We start from the raw sequence: 13,961 nt of genomic DNA, 5'->3' as shown, positions 1-13,961 counted from the left end.
TTGTATTTTTCTTTGTGGTGCAATAAACTGTATTTACTTTACTTACTTACTTATAGTAGTAGTAAACACTTTTTTTTACAAAAACACATAATTTTTAACTTACAATTAAACAAAGGACAACTTATCCCTTTGAGGTATCCTTAACCTACTCCCAATTAACCTTTGCCTAGATGTGAGGAGAAAGAAAAGAAAAGGAAAAACAAGTGAAGAGAGCGAGAGTGAGAAGAGCTATAGTAATTTACAATTGTTAACAAGACACACGGTGCACATACCCAGATATGTTTCCGTCGTGTTGTTCCCGCAGGGAACAGTTGACCCGGTTAATAGGGCGAGGACTGTTTGTTTCAGGTGTCCGGTGCCGTGGAGTTGGCAGACCCCGCCAATACTGCGCAGATACTAGCTCAACTGCAAAATCCTGTAAGTAATTACACTTTTATAATGGTAAACTGACACTACCCGCTATCAGTTACAGTATCGTCAATAAAAGATGTACATACCATTTTATTTTCGTCAAAAATGGGTCTTGAATGATAAGAAAATAGAAATATCAGGCAGTCGTGAAATATGATAGGTCTGTATATTTTTGGCTGACAGTGCGTATCCACTTTCATTTTTTCCACATTGAATGTACCTATGTATTGATGTAAAATAAAATAAAAATGTACTAAATTAACTAGTACATGCATTATAACATTATAACCAAACCTTGATTCACATGACATAGGTTTTTATGTAGGTACTTTGGAAGTATACTTTTGAGGCTTAATGAACCCAACCGTTATTAACCATACCTGGTTAATTATGTAAAAATAAACGCACCTAATGAAGTTTTAAAGGGATAATGTACAAACCAGGCTCTGCCTTAACCCCATAAATGGCATTTATCACCAATTATTCCGTCAAAATGTCGTATAAATGAGTCTGCAATTACTATTATCGGAGGCACCTCAAAGAGTAAGGTTGTTAACTTTCGGCCCAAAAATATTCGCAGATACGAGCTGCGAGATATGGCTGATATAAGGGGCTGTTTGCAGCTGGAAATTGCTGATATTACTCCCCATTATGATTATGATTATGGGACGTGAACAAGAAAGTGGCACGACCGTCCGGAGTCGGAGCTCACGCGTCGGTTTAATTTTCACACCACTCGGGTAAACTCCCGGCCTGTTCCGACCATTATTTCACATTATTTTCGCCTTACCCGTTAAGTAAATTGCTTAGAAATCACGGTCGAGTGTTCATCAGTAATAGGTATGTTTGATCGAATGAATGATGGTACAATTTTATAATAGAATAAGTAACGTGTAGGTACGTACTATGTTTTCGCTTAGATTTAAATCGCTGACACGGCCAAATTCAAATCATATCATGATAAAAGTGAACATTTTAAGTAGAATTTGTTAAATTGGTTTTGATCCCTATTTTCGCCTATTTTTTGATTTTGATCTTTTTTTACCAAATTAAACTTTTGGCAAGACGCATACCATTGTGACTTATAATACCAAATACCTGTTGACGTGTTTAATTCTAATGCTTTGAGCACTGCTTTGAGCTGATTGTACCATGTGCCCCGTGTTAGGCACGCTGTGGCAAGGATTTAGAAAGTGCTAACGACACTTCAAACATTTAACTGTTCCGCAGCTCGGCGCTACATTCCGACCTTCGTGGTTCTCTCTTCCTGCTCTTAAACAAATATCACTAACCCTTAACTTTAAACTTGATGCTTCGGAATTCTCATGTCCAGTTTAGAGATAAGTAGTATTATTTTAACTTAGCCTACAAATATTTTAAACAATTAATGGAAATCGACTCTACCAATTTGAGACCAATACGTAACGATCATTATATTTAAAGGCGAGAGGTCTCTTTGTCACACTAAAACAATGGGCCAGTAATTGTTGTTGAAGCATTTTTTAGCAAATCATTATTAGGAAAATCTAGGTGCTAAAGTAAGGTCAAACCTAAGATAAAATCAATTGGCATCTTACACACTATAGTGTCAATTTAGCGAACGCATTATTTCTTTCTTAATTTAACCTCCTGCCCCTGCACTTGCAAGATCATTTTAATTGAAATAAATGTCGACGCTTTACCCTTCAGACAAGGACTGTTAACCATTATTCATTGGATTTTATTAATTATTGAGACATATTGCAGCTTCGCCAATGAATCGATATCAACATTTATAAAAATGTTACTTGTTCCATAATTAACTGCTTAGGATATTGTTGGGATATAAAGATAAAGATATTAAGCTAAAAATCTTACACATAATTTCTTAAATTATATTACATATTAGGATTCACATTTATTTGCCTTTATTTTGTTTAGTTTTTATAGTCAGTGAGGATTGAAAGTAAATGTTCTTTAACTCGGGACCTTGACTGCGGTCGATTTAATATTTAGGAGACTATTTTTATACTTACGAAGATAATTGATAGTATCTACTAGTCTAGCACGTATGGTACAGTACAAGTATAGTAGGTACATACAAGAAATAAATTCAACGAAGCACTATTTAAAAGAAGTAGTATTTTTATAAAATAATGCAGTCATAACTATTTATACTTAAATATACGCCTCATAAACTTTAGTCAATTAAAGTATTTTTGTAACGTAGATAATTCATGTCTAAGGGCGACTACAGATTAACCTCTGCAGCCGCTCGTTCACTTTAATCCCATTACAATAATATTATTACTCTGAGCACGTTCCATGCGGGTAATTGACATATGTCAAACGCAGGTCGACTTTGATTTGTCCAGTTTAGAACATTGTTTACAGAAACAACGGATGCTGGGTTCATTCAGTCGAATATAGAGACGGTTTGCGCAAACCGGTTGCTTTGATTGGCTAGAAATCAAAACAATTTGTTAAGGTTTTTTTAATCAACTCGTGCAACGTCATTTTCATGGATTGGTTAATCATAAAACACCCGCGTGAAAAATGTGGTGTGTATAGGTACATTTGAATAGGTAGGTACCATACCAATATAACACTTTCAACTCTCGCGTTTTGTACACATAACGACGTTTCAGCTGGTGCAACTCAGCTGAAACGTCGGAATTCAAGGTAAAAACAATGAAATTATATCGCGGTAGACCCGTTTGTGAAATTAAATACCATACCAATCTTAAGTCGCTTATTTAAAGTTAACCGTTAACTAGTGATTATTACTTATGGCGAATCGCATTTTACATGAATTCATATTGCAACGATAAATGCAAACAAATTGCAAAAATATTGGAGGGCGGGAATGCCGGTTCCTGATGGCGTGGTGCGAAGGTGACGCGCGCGGCGCGGTGACGGCGCGGCGCTGCGGGCTTCGGCAGTGCGCGGCGGGCGCGCGACTCGGCCGTACACTGCAGCCACCCACGCGCGTGCTCGCGCATCTACCCGCACTCCGCACGTGCGGAAACATAAAAGGCGGGAAAATACAGGCAGTATAGGTTTTACAAAAATCCCTATTAACTCGCCAAAACTCTTCAAAATTAAGTCACGAGTATTTTCTTTACGAGAAAGTGAACTCAGTGCATATTAGGTGATGTTTTCAAGTTTCAAAAATGTTTTAAGTGGCTCCACTGCAAAATAATGAGGTTCCCCGTCTGAAGTGACGTTTGCGCAGCGCCGCCGGCGACCACGTCTAAAAGATGAAGTTGTTCAAGAGGAGGCTGTCGTTCAGCGGAGATAAACAGAAACGGGTTTCCCGCACAGACGACCCCTTTGAGCACGAGGTACCTAGCATAGCCACTCGACCCACACCTTTGGACAATACACCTTGCTGTATCTACTACCTACTACCCTCCGCTTGTATGTTTTATAAAAAGCACGCGCCGGCGTTGTTTTTAACTTATCTCTCGAGATTAATTTGTCCCTCGTCAATCTTAATCTATTAAGATGAAGATGGCTCGCGGTAAAATATTCCATAGACATTCGGTTTGTTTTAAGAGTAGATACATTAATAGGAGTAACGTGTATCAATCAAGCTCTTATTCTTAGCTGATAAGGTGATAAGGAAAGGGCTCGTGATTGCACGCGCGTTTGGCTGACCCGCGGAGTGTGTCGACATGGAGTTGATAAGAGTTTTATTACAGTTAGTTTTTGTAGTGTGAAGCGTGCAGCGTCGCGGTGCTGTGCGAAGTAAATTGAAAGGCAAGGTTATCTTATCGGAGTCGCGACGCTCCGGGGGCCGCGTAGCGCGACGAGAGTTTACCTTCAGCTATTTAGCCTCTTGTAATTCCATTCTGCCATGTCTGCCTCAGCCTGACAAATATAATCTCCTGCCACTCACTGATGCGTCCTGCAGCGGTATCATGGTCGCGTTTTTATCACCTGTCATCTGTCATATCATGCGTCACTTTCGCACTTACATACTTGTTAGAAAGTGACAGGCATGGTGACAAATGATAAAGAGCCGGCCATATCTTAGCCCTTCTGGGGGTGTAAATTGCACAACCTATGTTTCATTATATTTCTGATTCTGAGAATGTACCTATTAAGTCCGTCTCTTCTACTACCTAGTAATGTTTGATCCTAGTTAATATTAAAAAGTAAGTAAGTAGGTACCTATAGATAGGTAGAAATATAAGTTCACTAAATGTTAAACTTCAGTTACTCTTGTTGTCTAGGTCCTAGGTAAAAGATGCAAAGGTATGTAGTAAGCAATTCAGATGTACATATATTTTTTTAATTATAGAAGAGTTCATTAACGGTCACAAATACTGAATAAAAACCTAAATATACGATGGATGTTATTCTGTTTCAAAACATCTAGTCACAACATCAACTTTTTAAACGCACAACAATAACATTTAAGGTATTACAAAAGCATAAAGTTTGACTTACGTACGGTACGGCACTGATCAATGTAAGATATTCATCAGATGTTAAACCCGTTCGTCAATGTCAAACGCAATAAACAGAAGTCATAGTCCATACCTACCCATCAGTGTAACTTTATGTTACCGCATTTAAAACAACATGAACATGACGCATATACAGCTGTCCTACGTTACCAACTACACAAACGAACTATTGTATTTGCTTACCGAAGGAATACCTACCAGTCATAGGTATTTATTTTTTAGGGGGTCACGATTGCTGATTGATGTTGAAGTGCCAAACATTGGTCCTCACCAATGTCAATTATCAACCTTAAAACATACGGTAAACGGTCGAATCAAATAAATGTTTGTCTCAAACTAAATTAGTAGCAAATTAACATACCTCCATACAACTTATCTCGTCATACCACACTTTTAATGTGATATTATTGATGTAATATCATTTAGGTACTTGACTAATACATGTTAGGTAAAATATTTTAAAAATAAGCAAAAAAACAAATCGCATATGGTATTGAAATTACAATAAGTTAAATTTGTACGGAACCCTCGGTGGGCGAGTCCTACTCGCACTTGTTCGGTTTTTTACGGACGATAATCTTCTGCATACTTTTTGACAATGTCAACAGTTAGATCAATGTGTACCACACACGCTCTAGGGCGAAGCCAATAGTCATGCACAAAGCAAATACTACCTACCTACTTTGAAGTAATACTTAACAATAATTCGTCTAAATATTTCGAACGCAACGTCCGTTCTAACGTTTAACCAACTTTTTAGCTGCAAATACAATGGATCAGCTAGCTATCCTATATCTTAAATTTTCATGGAGGAACATGCGTGTAATGTATTTAGTATTCTAACTCTCACCAAGTCTTACGATTTCTCCGCAAAAGAAAACATACGGCACTCCATCAGTGACAAGCAAACATGTGTTGTGTGTGACTTGTGTGAGCACCGTATTCCAACATGATATATTAGTGTATACAAACGCATTAGGTACCTACCGCCGTATTCGAACTTCAAGATATTCACAAGAGACGACACGTACTAGATCCATTCTAGATACGTTATAGTTTAGATTTCAACTAGTTCTCTTTTGCAGCGCAATTCGGGCAACCAATGTCACTTTTACGTTATAGAGTTAGATATCTATTAGATGTGAATTGGATCTCTAAGCCAAATCTTGTGGAAATCGTTCAAGAGTATCTCCAGACTCGCGCAAATGTCAAATTTGACAGGTTAGATCTTAAACATATCGTTATCGTATCTTGGCGATGTCTAAAAGATATCCAACAGATGTCTATTTCAAAATCCGAATCGGGCCCCTATATCTATAGCACTTTCAAAACACTATAAATGATTTAATACTCTTTATATATTGTAGCAGAATCTGGCTGTTATCCAAGACATGATTCTTTCATAGAGCAAAAAGTTTTAAAAGTTTTCCCAATCCGATGTCAATTCATTCAACAAAGCTATGTAGTGAGTTACCACAAAACCGTGAAATACGTGATGTCGTTCGTTTTCAACAGTGTAACAAATCTAATTTGGCGTGTCTAGGAACGGCGCGGTCGGCTGGAGGCGTGGATAACTTTATTAATTCCTCGAGGTGGCTTATCACGCCGCTACGTGTCGAAAGTAGTAACGAAATGTTAAGTGCATGTGCGCGCCTACGCGCTTGATCACCGATGTACCATCGTTGTCGCAGTTCGCTGACCAGTCGTAAACCTTATTGCGACGAGGTAAGGTCTAGGGGCGGCATACGTGTGTTGCTGTTATTATCGATGGATGTACCGACATACTGCGACTACGATGCAGGCTGCGGCGGCACGTGGGATGTTTATTATCTTATCTACCTGCTCGTTAATACGCTGTGCTATTTTCACACAATGTAGAGCAGAGATTTTGAAACTTAACATACGTATAAGTAACTGTTATTCTCTAAACTATAAGCCATGTAGAATGCTGTCAACTCCAGACTACCGTTTACTTAATGACCCTAGTATAAGAAGAAACGAAATTACGTTTTCTCATTTATTGATATTTACGAGTATTTTACTCGTTTAGCTTTCATAATTATGGTTTAGCTAAGGTTTAGCTTTCATAATTTCTGAAGTCCATTTAAAGTGATGTTAATGTATATTGTACCATCAGCCGTAAAAGTGCATGGTGACTTTTATCATTGAATTCATTCATAATTTGTAAAATTCTTATGAGAATAAATGATCTTAAACCTATTTCTCCATGTAATTTCACAGCTCACTGTACCTACATGCTATATAAGATCTATGTCATGAGGTTACTCAGCCTGGAAGTCGTATCACTAGCGCCTTATTGAATTAGTTATAGTTCCTGTGTAGAACGTATTGTGCTACAAAGTCCACAAGAGAAGGCCCGTGCGTGACAAGCATCTTTATAAAGACACTCGTAGACTTTGGATGCTCTGCCGTAACTGCCTATTTGTCAATGTAGATGATTAACGTAGGTATACACATAATTAGCATGCAAACGGCGGTTAGCTGTATAGGTGAGTTGTTACTAAAACGTTATTTTAATGGGATTAGGTGTCTCAGTAATTAATGCAGGTACAGTTCGCCACGAAAGAACTTACCTATAAGTACCTAATAATTCGCGCTACCCAAAATAAAAATCTTTAGCGTAGAGTTAACTTACCTAACCTACCTACCCTTAATATAAAGCTCTAAATAAAAATAATTTTGTTTATGACTTTCACATGCGAGCCCAAGTTAACCCTTCCCATGAGAATCGACATGTCTCACCGTTACAATAGGGACATATTTTCGGGCAAAAGGTTGTCGGTTGTCGATACGGGGACTTCTAGTTACATCCTTACATCAATAACGCCTTACTATAAGTAAACTTTTGCTAATAAACTCCACAGTTGTTTATTATTAAAATTATTCGTTTATCCTAACATAGACTGAGAAACACGAAGTAGATGTTGTCATTATGTATGTAAGAAATATATATGTAGGAGCAACTGGAGTTTCAGCCTATATGATCCAACTCATTGTGGTTGTAAGTGTGCGGGCTCAGCAGGCGGCGTAGCACAATCGTGTTTTTATCACTTGTCACCATGCCTGTCACGTTCTCACAAGTATGTAAGTGCGAAAGGGACGCGCATAGTGATATGCGATAAAAATGGAACCTTGCTGCGCCCGCAGGAGTGTATAGTGCATGTACTGGTACCTGCAGGTCGTCTATCTTGGCGTGCGCGTGGCGCAGGTCGTCGTGTCTACATCTTGTTACAATAAGTACATATATCTGCTCTCGGTCTAGCAAATGGAAGAGACCGATAGCCTGTCACTGTCGAAGCTGACGTGAATACATTGATAATTTACAACTCTTTATTTGTAATCAAGTCAAGAAGCGCTGGTGGCCTAGCGGAAGCGCTGGTGGCCTTGCGGTAAGAGCGTGCGACTTTCAAACCGGAGGTCGCGGGTTCAAACCCCGGCTCGTACCAATGAGTTTTTCGGAAATTATGTACGAAATATCATTTGATATTTACCAGTTGCTTTTCGGTGAAAGAAAACATCGTGAGGAAACCGGACTAATTCCAATAAGGTCTAGTTTCCCCTCTGGGTTGGAAGGTCAGATGGCAGTTGCTTTCGTAAAAACTAGAACCTAGGTCAATTCTTGGGATTAGTTGTCAAGCGGGCCCCAGGCTCCCATGAGCCGTGGCAAATGCCGGGATAACGCGAGGAAGAATAAGAGTTTTGTAATCAATTCAAGTTAAATCAACCCAATAGCAATAATGTTCGTATTGTTGACAGGACCGAGCCCGGTTCTCCGACACCAGCTGGCAGATCCACCGGACCTGGCGGGGCGAGGACCCGCTCCCGCGGTCGCCTCCACCGCTGCGCACCGCGGCAGCACCCGCTACGCAACTCCGCAATGACCAGAATGGCATCTATGACACCATTACGGTATGTTTCTTGAAAGTCTGTTTTCCGACGCCAACCGGTATAGGGTTACCAGACGTCAGGAATTTTCCTGACATGTCAGGAATTTTGGCCGTTTGTCAGGAATGCGGCCGGAATACGAAAAGGTCAGGAATTTTAGTGTATTAACGATATGTACCTAAAAAGGTACATTATTCAAATTTACTTATCAATCATAACATAGATATCTCATACGGCTAAACCCCCCGTCGCCCGCCGATATGAGCGTCAGGAAATAAATTCGCAAATCAGGAATTTTGTCAGATAATTCCAAATTTGGATCTGGTAACCCTAATAAACCGGTAAGCTAGCACCCGCTCCACAACTCCGCAGTGGCAAGAATGGCATCTATGATACCATCACGATACCTATGTATCTGCTATGGTACGACGGTTCTCTACTGACACCAGCTAGCTGACCCGCCGGAGCTGGACTCTTGAAGCCCCGTTGCCCTTGTCGTCTGTACTGCTGCACAACTCCTGTGTATCAGGCAAACCAGCCTACCTACCTGACTCGCTACAGAACATCGCACAGAAGTAAATAACAGTACAAAATCTATGTAGGTTTCGTACAGGTTTTTTTTTTGTGTACCGCTCAGATGAACGTACCTAAGCTTTTAGAATTAATTAGGTTACTTTAACTACTAATTAATTTCATGATCAAATTTAACTGGGTGTCTTCATTTGTGCTACTCAATCAAGGTTTGAGTTTTCATCATTGGGATGTTTAAAAAGTCTATACCTAAACATCTACAAACTCACGTACTTCATGTTCGCGTACTAACAAACATTAGATATATAACCTGGCACGGAGTCGGTAATAAGAGCTCTATATTTTACTTCCTGCGCTTGAAGCACTTATAAACTTTCTGATAAGACTTACTCGTATTGTATTGTTTACTGGAATTTAAACTAAATAACTTCGGCTTTATAACCTTATTGTAACAATAATACAGTTTAATCTTAGTAAGTTGGTAGAGTATAGGTGTTTTATACCGGTTATCTCTTATCTCGGTGTATTGATTACATAATCGCATTGACGCGGTTCTTCGAATCTTCGTGGCCTCTTTAAAATTCATTACACATTAGAAGAGTTAAAAAACATGTCATCCACAAAACGCAATAAATTAAAAACGTATTAAGTTAACGAGCCCTTAGCTGGCTACTAACCTAAAATTTATTAAAACAGGTTTGTAAATGTTATTGTACGTTTAAAATTCGATTAAGTGTTAAATCAAATAAGTAAGCTAGGCACCTCCTGCCAGCCTATTATGGATAGCTTTATCCATCTTTATCCACGTGATAAAATAACTGTCACTGTTTAACACCGTGGGAAAGAAAGTGACGGACACCGTTTTATCACGCTGTCATGTAGACAAGAACGACCATCATATCCGTACAGTAGCTGAATGTGGTTTAATAGGCTGTTAGACGGGCTTTTCCAACTCTCGAGCAAAAATAATTCATTATATGTACGTCGTATTAGAAGTGTACATTTATGCTCTATAAATCAAACTATGCTGTGGTAAGGCAATTGTATAAATATACTGCCACACCAATGCTCGTATTATTCTAAACAAAGCGGTCAACATGCACTTTATTCACATTCATCCGTAATATGTATATGTACTTATTTTCACGCATAGTAAGGAAATTTATGTCTCGTTTAAAAATTACGTTTAGGTGCTCAGTTTACACAGTAATCCTAAGAGATACCTTCCTCTAATATTTGAATACGATGCCCATTAGGGGTCATCCATTAATTATGTCATACGTTGAGGGGGTGGGAGGCGGTCAAGAAAATCTGACATGTTGTGACATGGGGGAGGGGGGAGTCACAAACATTGTGATGTCACTTTAACTTCATCAGTAACTGAAAATTAATTTATATTTTTTTATTCGCAGTACAGTTAAATAATGAGATTTTGGATGTAACTTTCGTTGTGTTATACATACTAATATTTATATATCAAAAATATTTTTTTATTAAAAAAATAATGCCGAGTTAATATTGTCGATTTCGTTGAAAACAAAATTGCCTTAAATGTGACGTCACACCAGGGGGGGGGGGGGGTTTGCAAAATGTGACCAAGTGTGACAATGAGGGGGGAGGGGTAAAAAAACCTAGAAATTTGTGTGACGTAATTAATTTATGATCCCTTAACTACAGCAGCATTACAAAATAATATATTTACTTAACTATATGTTAGTAAGGGTAGTATTCCACGTATTACGTATACAAAACTGTATTCTAAATTCTAATACATTTCATGTAGGTTATTTAATAGTCAAAATAATTATTTCTTGATTTGAGTAGAAGTAAAAGTTTCAGCTAAAATTCGTTACTCTAATATCAGACATTCCATTTGCTGAATGCGTTTCGTAGTGTAATGGAGTAGGGAATAGAGAGACGGGCGTTAGAGGCGTAGCCGCGAGCTCGCAGTTCCTGTTGTTTAGCTAATGTACCTTTGTGCTAGCTCGCTCGTAAACTAAGGGTTAGTGCCCGTGCCCACCGAGGTTTGTCACAGACATCAACTCCATTACTCTCAGAAAACTAGGTACCCAACGTATTCACAACACAAAGTCATTATCACTCAACAGATCTGCTGGGTATCTAACTTAATAATTCTTATGTGATTTATGAAAATGAACGTTCGATTTTAGAAATATTGATTGATACTATTGTAAGTGTAGTTTGCAGAGGGTCGCCGGCTTGACACGATCTGAGCCGGATACTACGGTCATTTATCGTGAGACTGCTCCGGGGAGCATAGCATGGCCATTTGTTTCGAATCTGAACGCCGGCGCCCACGCGACGCATGTTCCGTGATTTCACTAGTTTATTCCTTAACTAGAATTCCGTTACTTGCATTTACTTTGTTCAAAATCCTGTTGGTAATATGTACAGCACAATGTACATAGAAACTATGCAACCTCAAGTTGCGATAATTAGATCACTATTTAAATGTTATATGTAAATCATAATTTATGTTTTTCGTATTCTATAATCTTTAGGTCCTCTCCAATACAACGGGTGACATCATTTGTTTTATATTTTTTAGTGTCTTAATCTTAAGTGTCATAATAATTTATTTCAACTACTTTGTACTTAACACACTCATACGTACGAGTAAACAGAGTCGTATTAGATAACCTTGGTATTTAATTGATGACTTCGCAATTGACTAGCACTTAAGTGTCTATTTTATATATTTACTCAATACTGGCGGGTTATGGATAGCATTCCTTTTGAAAGCATTTATTATCAACGACATTTTCCGGAGAGTGCGAACACCGGCAGTGTACCCTAATGGTGCTCTAGTCGACTGTAATGGAGTAATTGTGCCGTTGGTAATTGATGGACTGGCTCGACGGGGCTTCCTTCCGATTGGCTAATGTCGTCAGCTACCGAGCGTCCCGAACATTGCAGCTACTATCCATATTTACTTGCACAACTAGGTCAGTCTAGAACTCTAGGCGATCCGGTAATATTGCTAAAGTTTCGGAACAAACCGACGACATGCAATGCAATAGTAAAATAAAAATAAGAACAGAACAATATATGACGTAAATTCGACGTTAACTTGATTTGGTAATATATTGCGGTCTCTTTGTTAAAAATAAATAGCATGTGATGTGAAGCCCCCACTCTGGAAGGATCTATTCCAGTAAACTTTATTTATAATGCTAAATTCAATCGCAAATAAAATCACCCGGGATTCATGAATAATGCATAAGTTCAAAGAAAAGGATACGCAGATCAGGCGGTGTTTTAGCTCCTGAAGCCTCCAAACTGAATAATTTAGACTGGCGAGGCAGCTTCGTGTAGATAGTGGTACGATATCCTGAGACCTTTTTTATTAGTTTTTAACGTGCATCTCGCCTGGATGCCCACGGGAATAGTCGCAGAAACAGTTTTCAGCTTTAGTATAAATCTTATGAGCGAAATAAAACGAATGAGTGCTACCTATACATATTACGTAATGCGAAACTCAAGGCAAATGCGTGATCTAATACTTATCCGTATGCGGCGCCTTGCAAATTACGTCGACAACAATATTTGTTTGTTCAGCGCAACACTCGGGGAGTTTATGGAATTTTAATGGTTTAATATTAGTCCCGTGTCAAACGTGAGAGGTCAAACACTTAGTCAATAGAAATCTGCGAGTGATTTACGTTTATTTGTTGTAAACCATAGCTCTAGCGTTTGCATTATGTCTGTTAGAATGTATTGTCCTCATATAATTTGGTAGCATCATGTGTAGAGCCCTTACACTATGCCCGTAGCTTTTCATGTCTATGCATGTAGTCTATGGTTTAACTCTCTTCCATTCTGTCAGCCATAGCGATAGGATCTATTTTTAGATTCATTAATTTTTCTAATATATATTATTACCATTTGACGATTGCAAGCTGTACGTTATTCTGAGAAATAAAAGGACCGCTTCAATATTACGTGAGTTATCATTCCAACGTCTTCAGCCGGCCCCTCGCTCCCATCTCTGTGTCACGCGGTACAGACGCACTGCTAAGACCCAAGGATCTTCAACAGTTTATGTGCCCAGCCCGACAGGTAAATCAAATCCGTTTTCATCCTACGTCTGTATTATCGGCGTGACCTGGAATTACGCGCTGAGCAACCTACCAACATGCCACCGCATGGTGATGAGGTTATTGATAATGTTACACCACCGGTTGCGAACACGCTGGGTGCTTCGACGACAGCGACAAGTACGTCGACGCTAATGTTAGGTGGCGCAGGCGTGATGGAGAAGCTTGAGGGTGCTGGCAATTTTCTAAGTTGGAAGTTCACTATGAAAATGATGCTCACACTGGAAGGATTGTGGGACCTCATTGTGAGATTGGATGATACGCCGCTCACGGGCTCTGATGTCGTGCGCGATCAGCGCGCGCTGGCCCGTCTGTGCTTAGGCTTAAAACCTGGGTTATACCAGTATGTTCGAGACGCCAAATCAGCAAAAGACGCTTGGAAGAAGTTGTCCGACGTTTTTGAGGATCGCGGCCTGTATAGGCGCGTACTACTCTTAAGACAGCTGCACCGTATTGAATTTTCGCACTTTAGTTCAATGTCTTCATATATTGAGAAAGTTATGTCTCTTGTACACCAGTTGTCAGACATAGAGAAGACCGT

At 39.1% G+C, this 13,961-nt stretch overlaps 1 protein-coding gene across 5 annotated transcripts in view; it reads left to right on the top strand.

Moving 5' to 3' along the window:
• The window catches only part of LOC134647958 (tensin-1), a 148,731-nt gene that overhangs the window by 85,758 nt on the left and 49,012 nt on the right, over positions 1-13,961 (top strand). For 4 of the 5 annotated variants that reach the window (XM_063502357.1, XM_063502359.1, XM_063502358.1 and 1 more), the window contains 2 exons: positions 349-417; positions 8,643-8,795. In XM_063502357.1, coding sequence (XP_063358427.1) covers positions 349-417; positions 8,643-8,795 — 222 coding nt within the window. Of the gene's footprint in view, positions 1-348; positions 418-3,322; positions 3,735-8,642; positions 8,796-13,961 lie in introns of those variants that run through there. The other variant, XM_063502361.1, reaches the window with a different exon arrangement.

This window comes from Cydia amplana, chromosome 5 (assembly GCF_948474715.1).
Source record: "Cydia amplana chromosome 5, ilCydAmpl1.1, whole genome shotgun sequence".
NCBI lineage: Eukaryota > Metazoa > Arthropoda > Insecta > Lepidoptera > Tortricidae > Cydia > Cydia amplana.
Note: the sequence above shows the minus strand (reverse complement) of the source record. Positions and strands in the feature narration are given on the sequence as shown.